The 17,744-nt window shown below is 39.5% G+C and overlaps 1 protein-coding gene across 9 annotated transcripts in view; it reads left to right on the forward strand.

The window, feature by feature from the left end:
- Positions 1 to 3,877: 3,877 nt before the first annotated feature.
- Positions 3,878 to 17,744, forward strand: part of LOC121505164 (pleckstrin homology domain-containing family A member 5-like) — a 296,479-nt gene continuing 282,612 nt past the window's right edge. For all 9 annotated transcript variants that reach the window (XM_041780235.1, XM_041780239.1, XM_041780237.1 and 6 more), the window contains exons 1-3: positions 3,878 to 3,996; positions 4,116 to 4,192; positions 9,035 to 9,092. In XM_041780235.1, the coding sequence (XP_041636169.1) occupies positions 3,905 to 3,996; positions 4,116 to 4,192; positions 9,035 to 9,092 (227 nt within the window). In that variant the 5' untranslated portion in view covers positions 3,878 to 3,904. The remainder of the gene's footprint in view (positions 3,997 to 4,115; positions 4,193 to 9,034; positions 9,093 to 17,744) is intronic.

The following is a 17,744-nucleotide window of genomic DNA, read 5'->3' on the forward strand; positions in this document are numbered from 1 at the left end:
ACCACTGTTTGCCAGGTTTCCCTCCATCTAAATGTCATTTAATGAGCAACAATCTGCAGAAATGTGAGGGTACAGTCATATTTCTTTAGCAGATTAACACAACAGCTGTGGGCAAAGCTACTCAGAGAGTTTACTAATCCATCTAAAGGCATCATTTAATGGAATAAAACTTCAGGAAATTAGTCTTTTTATAGACTATGATATGAATCAGAACCTGTGACTGAATTAAATACATAAAACATTAAGGGACACCTTGGTAACAACAAAATTTGCTTAATTAATGCAAAACCTTAAACATTTGGAGTAAGAATTAAGTGAAATTTGCATAAATGTAGTATAGGTTTAGTCATTTTGGATATACAGTATGTAGATCAAACATTTATATTGAAATAATTTAAATCCTGGTTAAGATATTTTTTTATGGTGTTGCAATACTTATTATTAAAATAGACAGGGATTTACAAACTATTTAACATATTTTTAAGTGACAGGAGGATATGAGCAAAACTTAGCTTAATACGGAGGAGCTTATTGCACTTAATTTGATTTTATCCACTTTTGGACACATAACCATTAGACGTACTTTATCAGGTTCCATCCAGTGATAGGGCACCCTTGCACACTGTCATGTCTGGTGTATGGAAGCACCCCTCGATAGCACTTTGTCATGTTTTGTCCAGTGGAAGGGCCCCTGCAAGGGCATAATGTCTTATCTAGTCAACTAGAAGGGCCCACAGAGGGCATATTCTTACGTTTTGTCCACTGGAAGGGACCCCGGGATGGCACAGTGTCACATTTCGTCTACTGGAAGGGCACCCTGAAGGGATCTTCAACAGTTTTATCTACCACTGGGACTTTTTAAAGGGCACTTACTGGGGTAAACATGAAGGCCATCGATGATGTCAACATTATAGTTTAAAATTCTACATATTGCACCTTTAATCATTCTTTGACATCCCTTCAATGAATGATAGTCACACTAAGTAAGAGACATCCTCTGTCTATGCCAAATCAGATGGTCATATTTAGATTTATGGAGTGTAACATGGCTCTTGATTGGCTGGCTGATTGACAGATTATAAACTCACAGCTGAGCCCTGAAGCAGCTCTGGCAGCGCGTGCAGGAATCACACCAATAGTGAACTTTCTTTGGGGCCAATTTAGTCACATACACATTCAGACATATAAGCTCTTCTGCCAGAATCTAACACCCCACCGCCTCCTTTAACTTGGCTGAAAATCATGCCTTGTATCTTTATCCAGTGGTGGATGAGGAGAAAGCATGAATCACAGCAGAGATCCTCTGGGTCAAATTTTACTACAAGTTCAAAGTCATTTAGTATTCAAACTACTTCAGAACGTTGATGAATTTGAACAATCATGTGTGAAGTCAGTAGTAGAAATGTATTTTGGAAAAAATGACTCATTTTTCATTTCAAAAACCTCAGCCATGGACTGAAGAAATGGTTACAGGTGCTCAGAAGAAGAATTATTACTACCACTAAAATAACTGAGTGACTTTTTATTTGTTTAATGATATTCAGCAAGCCAAATGGGTCAAATTAATGGTTTAGTCATTTTATTTTAGTAAAATAATGCCATGTTACAGTAATGACAGCAGTCAATTGTGACAGCAATGTTAAATAAAAATTTGTGAAATAACTGTTTTGTCTTACTTCTTTTTAAAATACAACCAAAGGTATTTACCCAAAATGAAGAATCTCTCTGATTGTGAGACCTCAGTTTTCTCCTTCGGTTACATTCATCCATCATTTGATTGTATCCCAGACAAATAAATCATTGTAGACTAATTTGCACTTCATTCAAGAAGCCTTTATGCTCACTTTAACTCGTAAGCTGTTGGTTTCTTTCCAAGATCTGCCTAAGCAATATCTCACAAAGCGTTGGAGTTATTTCGTGCAGGTCACGGTAGTCACACGCCCAGCCATGATCAGCTGATGGTCAGCTGATCCTAATTTTCATCTCCCTGCTCTTATAGCCAATTGCACCTCTTTCTCTCAACACAGCAGTGTATTTAGATCTGGCATACTTCTCACTAATGCTGCGGCTGCTGGCAAAGCTTAAACTCCTCCACCCCAGCTACCTCCTTTAGAGCATAAAGCTTATGCACCCTCATATTTAGATTCCTGCCACTGGATTTATTTTTTTATTTGCTTCAGTATACATTGTCATAATTGTATTTGTTCATGTGGGGGTTTAGAGCCATGCGCTCCCTGGAGAGTCATGTGCCGCTCAATGAACCGAGGGAGCGTCTTTTAAGCAGAGCCTTCTCTACCAAGTTAAACAGTACATCCATTTTGCAATAAAATGTATGATGAGAGCGTTCCTGACTGAACTCATTTTTACACCAGTAGAAAGTCCCAATGTCCTCGTATGAGTATTGTTGTTCAGCACTGTTGTAGCTTGTTCTGTTCATACAACTTGTCAGATATGCAGCCATATCAAACTACAAACATTACCAAGCATAAATTAATATAAATGAATTGAAGTTTCAATCATAACATTTGAAGGTTTTTTTTTATACCTTTATGTATCGAGAGCGCCTCTAGAGCATTTTGGTTAGAATGGCAGTCAACCTAAATGTGCACTGATAATTGTAATGTGCTTTTGTGACCACAAGAGGGCAGACAAAGTGTCCACAAATGAGGCTAACAGGACTAAGTGCCACAGAATTAAGAGTAATACTGCATAGAACCCAAAATGTGATATCCTCATATGAGGATGCTGGGATGTAAGGGGTTAAGGTAAATCTGAACATTCTGCATGTACAGTACTTAGAGTATATATATCGACCATGTTCATATCTGCTGATGCCACCAATTAACTTTTTGGGGTGCTGGAACTAATATTGTGCTGACAATACCTCATCCCTTATAAATAATGGGTCTTTGTTAATATAACAAATACTACAGTCTAGACCGGTGGTTCCAAACCATTTTTCCTTTTGATTAAAGCCATAAAAAATTGCCCAAACCCAAGTCTTACTGAAACACCACTGGATGGACGATTCACTAAGTGTTTTATAATGACTCTAGATATGAGGGAACCTGATTTTAACAACCTCAAAGCAGATAGACACTCATGCCCCCCCCCCCCCGAAATCCGTGGTGCCCCCAAAAAGGGGACCCAAAGCCCAAGTTGGGAACCAATGGTCTTCTGTGTTTGTAATATCATGCTTTCGTTTCTTGTCTTCATCATAAATGAACTTTATAAAGACAGACTGACTGATTAAAATGTTTATTTTTTGACATGTAAACAAAAAAAGAGAAAAAAATGTGAAATGACTGTACAGCAAAAGAAACATACAAAACAGAAAGTGATGAAAGAGAAAAAAACAAAACAAAACAAGTGTTAAATTCTCTGAAAAGTGGTGATTTTGGAGATACAAGGTTTTGTCCTGACACCTTCAGCCTAATGAATTAGATTATGTGCTTATGTATAAATCTATATAGGCATGTTTTTTAACATTATTCCAAAATATATTACAAAATACTGTACTATTTAAACTATATAAACATAATTAAAAAAAGAGAGAATTATCAAAGATTAATCTGTATCAAAAATAATCACTGATTGGTTTATCTTTACTACAAATGTATTGATAATTTAAAAAAAAAGTAATAACATGCACGTATGTAGCATTGAGATGTTGTTATAATGACTAATTGACTGATTGTATGTGAACTATATGCTTGCTGTGTTGTCTTCTTTATAAATTTGCCCTGTAAAGAAAGTTTGACTTGACTTGTTTCTTTCTTCTCCTCTGGGCGCGCCCCCGTCTCCAGTAAGCGCGCCCACGCGGAGCCCATCTGGCTCGCGCCTGGCACGGCGCCGCGCACAGAGCCCGTGTGTAGTAAGAGAGCAGAGGAGCTCTGAGGTAGACATGGCGGCGGACCCGAAGCCGGACTGGCTCTCCTGCCTTCCCTCTTCTTGGAGTTATGGGGTGACTCGGGATGGACGCATTTTCTTCATCAAGTAAATATCACGCGGACACGTGGATTAATGGATACGCTCTGACGCATTTTGGGTGTTTGTCTTTTTTCGGCTCTCTGTTCACCTTTCCTCCGTTTTTCTTCTTCTTCTTCCACCAACAGCGAAGAAGCAAAGAGTACAACCTGGCTGCATCCTGTTACTGGAGAGGCTGTGATCACGGGCCACAGAAAAACTCCAGGTAAACACTCTGGTCAGGTTCTTTTTTTTATTTTCCCCTTCAATTCATGCGAAAACACGCACACATACACACGCGTGCACGCCGCGCCTTGGAAAGGTTCTGCGCGCGTCACGGCGCAGAGAAAGGGGCGACAAGTTGCGGGGAGACGATGAGGGGAGATTTGTTCTCTCTGCAGCAAAAGCAACAGCCTCCTCTTAGGGCTGGGCGAGATGAGGACTTTTGAAGATAAATCGATATAATTTCAACAAGATCATGGGACGAGTCAATATCGATTATTTCGATGTAGTTTACGCTGCGTAAAAATACCGTTTCTTCTGACTTCATGTGGCCAGTTGTGAGTGCCATGTTGAATGAATAAAAACAAAAACACACCAGCACTAATGCCTTATAAAAAGACAGTTTACAATCAGAACCACCCACAGTTATGAGCTTATTGACCAATAGATAATCAATGTGCAATACAATTGGGAACTATCACTTTAATTAAGGGGCTTTTGTATGATTAATCAAAATCGAATGATATTGTGCCTGTGCAACAAAATAGAGGCAAAAGCGCCCAAAATTGGGTAATTTATATCTCTTCATTTCTTAAAATTGCAGGCAAGCTCCTACACATTGCCTTAATTGCATAAATATGTTGCCAACTTTTGGAAAAATGGGTGTAATTTGCCAAACCCCAAGGAAACCCTTGCCTCTTGCAAGTTCCGCAGACTTTTACCAAATGTTTCCTAATGTTTGCCCAATTTCGCCAGTGCTAGCTCTCTACTGGTTTGAAATATGACTAGATTATTACATTTCAGTACTTTTGATACCACCAATCATCCAAATATTGGAGATTTGATCATTTTCAAACACATGTTCTTTAGGAGAACTGACAGTCTAAGTGTTGGTAATGTTTTTGCACAATTTGGAGTTTGCCTGCAATATTTAGTGACTTAAAGGGGAAAATGCCCTATTATTGAGTGTGCAGGACTTTTATTTTGGTCAATTTTTGTTCCAATATGTGTTGATTTTTACCAGAATCATATAAAGATGAGCTTTCTAGTATTTTGACTGCTGATTTCTCCAAGAACAAAAAATATCCAAACATGCCCTTTTCAATGTGTTGCCAGTCACCCAAAAAACATCAAGATGTGATTTTTGCTCCCTGTCGCCCAGCCCTACCCTCCCTTCTCCCCTATTGCATCCCCCCTCATGCCTCTGCTCTCCCCTCTCCTCGCTCCACCTGGCCACTTTGCGACACACTTTTTAAAAGTTCCGTCACGTAGGCGTGTGCTGATTTCAGGGCTGATTCCCTGCAGTGACATTTGACACATTTCCTCTGAAATCCGCCCATTGCTGCGGCGTTTCACAGCCCCGTATCTGCACCGAGCCGCTGTAGAAACAATGCAGCGCGTCTGTGCATCGATGCAAAGCCCTTATACCAAAATAAAACACACATCTGCCGCCGGAGAACAAGGGTGGGGGGGGCTTCTTCTTTCCACTGCAGGCTGCAGATCAGTGTTCACACAGCTGGAGGCTGAGGCAGGATGATTGAGTAATCCATGAATATCTGCCCGGCTTATTGGGGAGGGGGGGTGGGATGCATTAAACAGCACCAGCCAATTGAGCTATTTGTAGTCCAGACACTGCATTGCTCTGCAGGTGAGTGTGGGAATCATGGGCTTCATATCTCTGCACAGCTGATTACTGGTGATGTGCCTTTGTCATGGTATGATTTTATCACCGTTCTTGGATGCTGATCCAATTTCTGGGGTGATGCTCAAGTATTAGGATTCAATTTTCTTTTCCATTTTAAACCACACAAATCATGAAGCAGGAGAAAAGAATATCATGAGGAATATTTCCAAAAACATGCAATGATTTCCCCTGGTTTGTCTTGCCTGACCCTTACAAAAAAGACAGTTACATGAAGAGTTTTTTGTTTACTTTTTAACAGCTCTATTGCCTTATAGTAACAAGATCATGAAGAAAATACTTTTCAGTTAGGTCAACTTATACATTTAACCACTTTCATTGCAAAATGGATATACAGTTGTACTTGTTGGCGAAAGCTCTGCTGAAAAGGTGCTCCCTGGGTAAGTCAAGCAAGGGAGTGCATAGCCAGAAACTCCCATATGGATAGATACATTCATCACAATGCATCTTGAATGAAATGAAATTAGTCCAGAAGCAGCATGAATCAGAAGAAGACGGTGCAACAAGCTCTATGCTATAAAGGAGGAGGCTGGGGTGGAGGAGGTGAAGCTTTGCCAGCAGCAGCAGCAGCATTAATGCAAGCTGGGTACGTCATATTTAAATGGACCGCTGTGTTGGGGGAAAGATGCTCCCTGACTTACTCAAGCTACATGCTTTGACTTTCCAGTGAGTGCATGGCTAGAAAACCTCATATGGATAGCTACATTTACGACAATGTGTATTGAATACAATAAATTTAGTTCAAAAGCAATCAATCCATAATAGCAAGAATCTGAATATGAGGGTGCAACAAGCTTTATGCTATAAAGGAGAAGGCTGGGGTGGAGGAGGTTCAGCTTTGTCAGCAGCTTAGTACATCAGCATTAATGTAAGCGGAGATTAGTGAGCACATCATTTTTAAATATACTGCTGTGTTGAGAGACAGATCTGTGATTGGCTGTGGGAGCAGGGAGGCCATAATTAGAATCAGCTGGACATCAGCTGCTTACGGCTGGGTGTACGACTACCCTGTCCTGCCTCGACTATTCATTTGTCATTATCTAGATATGATTTTTGGGGACAGTAAGTGTAAATAAATGGTGATCCTTCATGTCTGTGCACACAAACTTATTGCCACCCCTAAATATGTCCTGGCTTTAGTTGGACACCTCAATAAAAAGTCAAAATCTGCCCCTGCATGCTTGCAGACACATCATGTTACTTTGGCCTGCAGCAGAAGAGAGATAGCTCTGTTGATGCTTGAGAGGGAGTAACAAGAAAGACAGGCACTAAACCATGGTTAAAATCAGACTACTTCCTGTGGATTTATAACCATCTATTCTTAATTGATGAGTCAAGCTTGTAAAAGTCAGGCTAGATATCCCTTTGATTATCAATCCTCCCTCTGACATGAATATAAATCAAAAATAATCCATCCATCCCCATCCTAAAGAGAGTTTATTCTTAAAGCTGTAATATGTAGAATTTCTGCACTGAAATGTCTGACAGTTTTCAAAGCCAAATAATTTCTTCATCTTTTAAAGTTGTAACAGGACTTGTCTTGTTACAGCTGTTACAACAAAGCCCCATGTGTGCTAGAGAAAGATGCCCTTCTGTTGCTATACTTCATTCATGTTTTGTGCTGCTTACTGTGACAGACCACAATCATTCTTTAAAATCAGTTGCAAGTTCAGTCACCCAAACTCAGCCCCCGTAGCTGGGAACTGTGGATTATAGATGAAATGTGTAGTGATATAAAGCTGTCACATGTTTTCACCATCCAACATATAAGCATTGAGCTGCTTACTCTCCAAACTTGGCACAAAAAGTTAGGATGTTTGTGTTCGGTAGGTTATTTTCTTATTGTAACAATGCTTCTTGGCAATAAATCTTTTACCGTTGGAAAGCCTGTTTATTGCCCTTTTAAATGGTGCCACATATGTAAAGAACATGCATTTGTAGGATGAGCAGTAGAGCTGAATATGTGGGTTGCACCCTTGAAAAATTTGCCAAATTTTCTCTGCAAATACCAAACACCTTATTCCGCCATTGACTCGTTTGGTGGATTGGATGACTGAATTCTGAAGAAACAAGACATATAGGCAATTTGTGTTCAATGTGGTTGAGGTCAAGACTGCTGGCAGTTCATTCCATCCTCTCCATCCCCAAATTCTGGAGGTAGCCTCTGATAAACCCTGCTCTGTGGCGGCGAGTGTTGTCATCTTGTACTCGAGTCCCAGACTGTGGAGTTATAGGATTGCCACTGGTTGCAGAATCTCATCTCAGTATTTCTCAGCATTGAGATTGCCTCAAATGATGATAAGCCTTAATTTTCCGGTGAGGGAGATGCCGCCCCATGCCATTAAACTGCCTCCACCGCAAGATGTTACTGTATCGGTGCAGGAGCACAAAGCAAATGCATTGAATAATTTTGACAGCCCTGCAGTGTGCAAGACATTTTCTTATTTGCTACATGCTAATCTTTTGACTCAGTACCTGCACTGCTTGGTTTGGATTTACATGTTCAGATCTTACAAATGCACCCAATGACCGCTGTAAACACCCCAGGGTTCAAGACGATGGTCAGCGCTTTGTACAAGCATTAAAGCCCAAATATACTCTATGTTTAGTGCACATACAGATGCAAACAAAGCTTACTGCCCGTATATTTAATGTTATTTAAATGGAGAGGATTCTGCTGACAGTGCTGCAGATTTTTCCTTTAAAATGAGGAAAATCCTGTGATCACTTTAGAGGGTTGTATCAGTAGTGAGATGAGCAAACCAGGGATAAATTAAAGGAGAGACTTTAAAGAATGAGTTCAGAAATGTGCATCAGTTTGGCTGTTTAAAAGCCTGAACATTATCAGTCAGAATGCCAAAATGTGAGATAATTAGACAAGAAGAGTTCTGGTTCATTTATGCCTAAGTTTAAATTGCATACGGATGCGGACAAAGCTTTCTATCCATTCTCTGTGTTCATTTAATCCATATTTCTGCATGTTCTCTTAAAGCTTACAGAAATAAATCAACGCTTATGTAAAATAATCATGATTTTAGAGTCAGTCAGAATGAGTTTGATAATGATTTTTGCCAGTCCAAGTGTGTATTGTAGGCTTTTTATCCCTGCACTGCTGTGATTTCTCTCTCTCCTGTGCTTTCACAGATTTACCAACAGGATGGGAGGAAGGATACACATTCGAAGGAGCTCGCTGCTTCATCAAGTGAGTTTGAATGTGGGAAAACCACACAGAGATGCAGAGGGAGTGGGATGGTGTGGGTCTGAGGTTGTGCTTTGTTTGGTCCGGGCAGAGATTTCCCTCCACTCTCATGCACACCCACGTCAGCGAGTCTTCCCGCTGCACCAATCCACAAATATCTCACGGAAAGCCCGTGTGAGGAGGCACGGTTTTGACTTCTTCTTCTTCTTGCTGCTGTTGAGCCTTTCTCCTTCTATCAGTCATGCTCGCGTCCTTCACCCCTCTCTCTCTCTCTCTCTCTCTTTTTATGGAGGGATTTGCTCCCTGCCGTCTGCGAGACACAACTTTGACAAGCAAGTGTGACTCAGAGGCTGCACTGTGCTGAACAGGCTTTACTTGTTGGCGAGCTCCGTGCGTGTTTGAGGGGTTATTAGTGACTCCGGCTCCTCGTGCACATTTGCTTACATGTATATTCTGCAGACTTGTTTGACTAGAAAAATGCCCTGCAGCTCTCCAGGTCTCTTTAACACACCTACAGCTGGCACACTCACGAACACAGAAGGCCTGCAAGATAAGAGGAAAACAAAAATTACATTGTTCGGTATCATGATGGTGATATCACTTTTGATGAAAGAAAATTTGTCTTGATTTTGCATACGAGCTCTAAAAGTCTTGTGTCTTCCTGCTCCCAACATTGCATTGCTTCTCATTATTGGTTTATAATCCATGCCAACAGATTTCTCAACTGTGTGCATGGGTTTGCAATCCATGCAAACAGTTCCAGAAAGCATTTGCATAGATATGCAAATGGATTTATATATTAGATGGCTTTTGTTACTTCTTTAGGTGTTGAGGTTTGGAAGAGGAGTCTCACTTGAAATTGCCGTTTGCAAAGGTTTCGACTTGCTGTTACTTGGCGTCCTTGATGTTGTCGTTTTTAGTCATTCGACTGTTTCATGTTGCTCTTCATGGTTTTGTTGCAGGTGGGGATATTTTCTCTGGAAGTCACAGCAACATCTTGCCAGTTTTCACACAACACCTTTGTTTTGTAATGAGTCATCTCTCCTCCATTCAAATAACCCTAAATTGCAGAGCTGTTGTTTTTTATCAGAGCCTTTGTTTTCTTTACTTGTCTCTCCAAAGCAGCAACCTCTGTGTTGAAAAATGAAACAAATGTGGAAGTGTACAGATGATGAATGAAATGTTCTCCTGATAATGTAATACATTTTTTACATTAAGGAGTGAGTCCATAATTAATGGATTAACATGGTAAATGCTTCACAGCCCTTAGTTGGTTATGCTGCTATAGGCTTAAATCTTTCCTGTTTGATAAAGCTTATCGTTATGAGATGTCTTTGTTGTTAAGTTGCTGCTTAAAAGATTTGATTTCCTGATGTTGCTTTTCAAAATAAAAGTCTTCAATGATGATTTGCATTGGAGGCTTTTATTGTGACAGACTTGGCAGGAATAGAACATGTCTATTATCATACTTTACTAAACTTTAGTATCACAACACTAAGGACATAAGGGATTGAACTGTTGTTGCTTTGAGAAAGACAAAGCCACAAGCCGCTTCTTTTAATCATCCAGGATTAAAGACAGGTGGAATATGGATTTAAACATACCTTCAGCAGGCAAGATGCATGTTCCTGCTGCGTTTGATTCAAGGGAAAAATAGACAAGCACTCCAGCAATTAGCCTTCCCCCTGATCTTGCAGTGAACTATGGTCAGAGCATATCTGCCTGGCTCTGTGCCAGAGCAGAGAGACAGAAGTTTAGAAATGAAATTTACTGTTTTCTGGCACAAAACTCTCCATTACGATATTCTTAATGACCCTTAGGCCACAGTGGCTGATAGATTAGGAAAATTTAAGTCACAATAAACAAAAACATATCATTTAACTGGCTGTTTACTTTCAATGAAGGCAGTGACAACAGCTAACAACAGACTGTATTGAGATAAACTGCTCTATTAGCGCTGGGGGGCAGGGTAATTCCCCATAGCAACCAATGATAACGAAGGTTCCTGGAGGTCTGCAAAATCATGGTCCTTTGTAAAGTTAAGCTATGATAACCATATTTAATTTATTTTTTTACTTGAATTATAACCAGTCTTATGAAAACAACACATATTTTGTATTCATTTGTGCTGTAGTTTATAGCCTTCTTAAAAATGTAAACCCCATTTCTTAAAAACAGGATTAAAATGGGTTAAAATGGACAGGAGAGGTTGTGAAATGTGATTTTAAAAGTTGCAAAAATAGGTTAAACTTTGCAAAACAGGCATGAGCAATATTGAACAGGGTTAAAATGGCAAAACTGATGGAAAAAGTGGGGAATGGGATATTTAAAGTAGCAAAAATGTGTTTAAAGCAGCAAAAACCTGGATATAAAAATAGGCTGTCAAAAATGGGTTAAAAATGGTGAGCAGGCATAACAAATAGTGAAATGCAGTTATATAGAAAAAAGGGTGTAAAAAGTGGTGAAAAAGGGTTAATAGTGGCACCAATGAGACCACAGAGGCAGCACTAGGCTGTAAGTGGCAAAAACAAGCAGAAGAAGTAGTGGAAATAGTTTTAAAGTGTCAAAAATGGAAAGGGAAGGTGGTAATTGGGATTTTAAAAGCAGTGAAAATGGGGATAAGTGGCAAAAATGGGCAAAAAAAAGTCATGAGGTGAGATTAGAATGTGGCCAAATTGGTTTCAAGTGGCAAAGATGGGTAAAAAGAGGCAAGAAAAGGCAAGCTCCAAAGTGAAGTGACTAGTCGCTGTTTGCTAGCACCAATGCTACTGATAGTAGTTACAGCACAATTTAGGGCTATTTGGAGTTAGACACTGGGGGTAAGTTGTATGTCGGCTGTGACATTTTCCTGAGTTGTCTTAACTTCAGACGAGTCTACTGAATGCATTTGTAATTTGTGTTTAAATTCAGTTATTTACCTTATAATGCTTGTATTGGGAAGTCAAATAAGATGCTGTGGATCACTCCACTGTATTACACACTTTCATTGAGGCCTTTTGGTTTGATCCTTCTACTTTCCCACCTCGTTGTCCTGCTCAGGCTATTTGTGGCCATTTTGAGCGCAGCAGCTGACACATATGGTGAGCTAATATAGCCGCTCTATAAATAGCCTCAGAACCGCTGCTCATTGGTATGTATGAATGCATGCAGGATGTTTGCACACAGACACTCTGCAGGCATGCTTACAGGTAAGCCCACCGCTGCGTGTCGCGGGGGGGAGAGCTGAAGTCACTGCAGACGCTGACAGAGGATCAGATGTGACAAGTGGACGGCTCAGAGAGCAGGTGTGAGAAACACCTGAGTATGTGGGGGTCAGAGGGGGACAGGAGATCGTGTGCAGCCGCGGGGATCGGCAAAACAAGCGAGACGAATTAAAACAAAGTAATTTGTAGACGCAGAGACAAAAACAGCCGGTGGGAAAATGCTCAGCTTCCCATCTGTGCGTTGTGTTTACTCTTTGTGCCTTCAAGTTCTCCTTGAGTTTTGTGCAAACAGCAAAAATGGAGCAGAACAGATTCAAAGTAGACCAAAGCAGCATTACTCTGCAGGAGTAAAACCGCTGACCACAGGTGCATTCCATGTTTGCGGCCATTTGGTTTGCAGACAACATGAGATTTGCATTATGATGTGATAAATGGTCAGTCAGGAGACATTTTGTCCCATGTGTTAGCTGTGAGTTTATGCAATGATAAGAGATCATCAGGTTTTAACGGTACCCTCGCTGACAGCTGATTTTCTGGTATTGGCTGACTCAGACTGGACCGCAAACCGAGGTCTCACATTCTCTGACACAATGAGCTTCATTTGTCTCTGAACAATTAAACCCAGTCTCATATTCACTGAACAACAGTGCATCACCGCCACTTCTTCAAATCCTTCACATTCCTCCAGAATTCCTGCTCGGTCACTTCTCTATCGCCTCATTATGGACTTGTGGCCTCGCTGCTCCCTCCACACTGAAGCTTCCTCTGCTGTCTGAATGCATGCTGACCGGCCGTCCCTCCCCAGGCTGGGGCCTTCAGGGTGGGGGTCAATACTCTCCTGGCTTTGTTTTCTGCCTTTTTGAAGCTGGTTTTGTTCTGGGAGGCCCTTAAGAGACAATTTGACAAGTTTTATTTAAGCCAGCTTTGGGATTGTTGGACTCCTTGAGGCATTTAGTCTGAAAACAGTCTGATTTTAAAAGAAACACCACTGCGTTCTGATTTTGGATTAGGATGGGTGATATGGGCCATAAATCGTACCTCGGTATATTTTAGCTGAATGGAGATATTTGATATATATCTAAAGATGTGAGGAAAAAAAATGTTTTGCAGTTAATGCTCTACAGAATGAATGGGCACAAATTCCCACAGAAACACTCCAAAATCTTGTGGGGCCAACTCTGTATTAAAGAACATGCATTTGAATACAATGTCATTATTGTCTCTGTTGGACAATTACATTGGCAACATCAAGAAAGTGAGTTGAGCTGGTGAAGGGGGACCTCATTGAGTTTCTGTACAAAAAATTATTAAAGTGATTAACATTTGTTCATTTTTGTTCCTTTTTTTTATGATTTAAAAGCCCAATATTGAGTGTTTGTCAAAACTGTGCAACAGCATTGGCAACATTTCCATTTATTGAGGCTGTCAGGATGTTTTACCCTCTTGATGTGTTTCAAAATGAACAAATATCCAGTATCTAGGTAACAGGCTAAAAGAAACTTCATGATCAATCAGATTTTCAACCAGAAGAGCGAGAGCACTGGCTAAGTTGTACAAATATGTTGGCAACACAGAGGAAGTGGGTTAAGCTGCTGAGAGGGACCTCATTTAGCCACGTTTCTGTCCCAACTATAATGCAAATATGGGGGTTTGATCATTTGTTGTAAAACTTGTATCATTCAAAGGCCCAATATTGTTTGTCTAAACTGTGCAATTACATTGGCAACACTTCTATATATTGAAGCTGTCACAATGTTTACTCTAACCTTCATGTGTTTAAAATGATCAGTTGTCCAGTATCTTAGTAACTGCTTTTATTAAAGAAACTTAATAATATTGAGTCAGATTTTTCAACCAAAAGAGAGAGAGCAGTGGCTAAGTTGCACATTTATGTTGGCAACATTAAGAAAGTAGGTTGAGCTGGTGAGGAGAATCTCATTTTTTCTGTACCAACAATAATGGAAAGTATTAGGGCTGTAGTCAGTCAAAGAAAAACTTGGTCAACTAAAATCACACCAGATCATCAATTAATTGATTGGTCGCGGGACAGACCAAAATCATCCTTTTTAACAACATGTTTCCACACCGCTGACTATTTGGACATGTTGTCAATTAATGGGAAACAGAGTATAAATGTGCTTCACGGTAGGGGTGGGCAATATGGTCAAAAAAAAAAATATCTCGATAATTTTTTTTAGTTTTCCAATAACAATAATCTGACGATGTCCTTTAGAATGTGATTTCCTTTCTCTTTTTTTTTTGTTTTACAAAAAATGCTGTAAAACTCTACTTGCTTACCAGGACATCTATGGATAGACATAGCATTTCAGAACAACAGCTCTTGTTTATTTTTAAAGTGCTTCATACATCTTCTGCCAAACATTGCCCAACATTATTCTATGGCCATATTTAACAATGACCAATTTCAAGTTATGTCCAGGCTGTACATAAATTACAGGAGAATATGCCAAATCAGGTCTGCTCAGTAGTATTTTAGTTAAGCTTTTGTACAAGAATAGATTAAAAAAATTGTAAACAAATACCATTAACCCTCTGGTATCCCTACAAATTGCTGCCTCATTTTCCTCCTAGCGTGTAAAAAATGCACAGTGGCTTATTACTGTAAATAAAAAAATTAACTTGTGCCATTAACAAAAATACCAAATACTCCATTATTGTCAGATTTTTTTAACCCTTTACTTGCCATGTTTGTAATGTAAACAAACAAAATTTTTGATGAAAAAAAACACAAATTGATTTTTTTCAAGATACTACACTGAAAGTGAATAACTTATTTATGGATAATTGCAGTCTGGCATATGTCATTGATTAGTAGCAACACTGGTTAAAATGCATTATTAGTTTTTTGTGAGGTCAATTATTCTAAAATACGTTTTTCACCCTTCTGCACAAAAAATGCACACCTTTAATCATGTTATAAATATCATACTTTTCAAAATAGTTTTGCTGTTAATAAATTATATTATTCTCATTTAAGGTCAGCCCTAACCATAAATGTCAAATACTCACTTTCACTTTCCACCACTTCAATCGCCATCATTTCCTTGGCTATGAAATTAGTGATGGCGTTCGTGATGTCTTGCCAATGTTTACTTGCTTTGTCATAGGGTACGTGTTTGCTGAATGACTCGGCGAGGGTTTGCTGATTGTGGTGTGCAGATTTACTCGTCTTTCTGTAGCCGTAGTCGTGCTTGTGGAGTCTAAAAGTTTTACATATTCCTCATACTCTTTCTTATGGTTGGTTTGCAAGTGGTGGAACAAATTTGTCGTTGAACTGCTCTTCACGACGACCATTTTTCGGCATATCTTGCATACGTTTTTTTGACCGACGTCAGTCTTGTCAAAACCGAACCATTTCCAGGCTAGTGCCGTGGACCCATGTCTCGCTAGTAAATCATTCGCTAAGACGGGAGATTCTTCTTCTTCTTCTTCTTCTTCTTCTTCTTCTCTTGTTTTATTGGCAGGTCGCAAACAACTTTAAGGTGCATACCGCCACCCACTATAAGGCACGCATTCGGCGAAATGAGGACTTGGATGCACCTCTCCTTTACCGTCTATGCACCGTTCGTTTGTTTTCTTTTCAGGACAGTATGAATACTCAATAATGTAAATTTGCGTATTGTCAAAGCAACATTTACGATACTATCGTAGGCGATATATATCGCCCACCTCTACTTCACGGGCTTTGTTCTCCTCTAAGGTGGGAGGGTCCTAGTGACGTTGTTTTGAGTCTCTGGGTATTTAACCTGTTATTAAGTGCCCTTAAAGGCACGAGTAGATTATATTTGAATAGTTATATTCATAGTTATTTTTTTGTAAAATATATTTATGTAACACTAGATAACTGAAAAAATAAAACACATGACGTCTCCCTTCTCACCCCTGCAAAAAATGGATTCTTCCAATTAAAGTAGCATGTGCGATTATTTGACCAATTGGATTTTGGTTGAATATGAGGTCATCGACCAATTAATTGACCAATCAACTTGAAGCTGTAAGCCCTAGAAATGATGTGGATTTCATCATTTTTTGTACAATTTTGTATCATTAAGACGCCCTAAATTGTTTCTCTAAATTGTGCAATAACATTGGCAACATCTTCATATATTAAGGTTGTCACAATGTTTTACCTTCTTCATGTGTTTCATTATGATCAAATATCCTTTATCTTAATGACTGGTTGTATGAGAGAAACTTAATAATTTTCTATGAGATCACCTTTCAGATTTTCAACCAAAAGAGAGGAAGAGCACTGGCTAAGTTGTACAAATACATCAGCAACATCTAGAGGGCTGGTTCAGCTGGTGAAGGGAACCTCATTTGGTTAAGTTTTTGTACCAACAATAATGGAAATGATGGGAATTTGATCATTTGTTGTTATATTTTTATAATTTAAATGCCTAATATTGATATTTGTCTAAATTGTGCGACACCATTGGCAACATTTCCATATACTGAAGTTGTTACAATGTTTTACCCTTGTCATGTGTTTCAAAATGATCAAATATCCAGTATCTTAATGACTGGTTATATTAAAGAAATTTTATGATCTTCAGTCAGATTTTCCACTAAAAGGGGGAAAACACTGGCTAAGTTGCACAAAAATGTTGACAACATCAAGTGAGTGGGTTGAGCTGGTGAGGTTTCTGTACTTTTTGATCCAAACAATTATTGAAATTATGGCGATTATTTTAATGATGGGTTGTATGTTGTATATGTTGTATGTTGTTGTGTGCAGAAACTTCATAATCTCCAGTCAGATTTTTAACCAAAAGAGAAAGAGCACAGCCTTAATTGCACAAATACATTGGCAAGATTTGGAAAAGTGCGCGGAGAGCGATGGTTTTCCCTTTATCACCGATTTTACCCAGAGCATGCAAACTCCCGTTTGAATTTGAGGAAGAGGTATTTTGCTTCTCTCTGTTTCCTGATGTCTGCGTCTTTGGTCCAAACCACACTTTTGTTTCATGGAGAACTGAAAACAAACCAGTGACCACATTTGAACTCCGGCTGTTTCATTTTTCTCATTTCCATTCTGATCTGCAAATTGCCTTTCAATCATTTTGGCTTTGACTGCTGAGATTTTGAAGTCCTGCCAGGGTGTTTAGCTCTGAGCTAATTGCTCCTGCAGCCACCCATGGAGCGTGAAAGAGGCCTGGCTTTGGAACGAGGACGCATGGTGGGCTGTGGTGTGTCACGGTAGAGACTTGGTTTGGAGGGAAACATTTTAGAGATACCATCAAGACCAACAAAGACCTGCTTACATATCAGCCTTACAGTCTCAACAGAAGTGAAACTTCTAAAGTGGAAAAGAGACTGTGATATTGTAATTATCATCTTTATTATCAATAACTCCATGGTCAGCGTTGGTGTACCCAGAATTCCCAAACAATGCTGACTTCACTTGTTTCCTTGGATGTATTGCCCTACT

The sequence above is a fragment of the Cheilinus undulatus genome, linkage group 23 (genome assembly GCF_018320785.1).
Source record: "Cheilinus undulatus linkage group 23, ASM1832078v1, whole genome shotgun sequence".
NCBI lineage: Eukaryota > Metazoa > Chordata > Actinopteri > Labriformes > Labridae > Cheilinus > Cheilinus undulatus.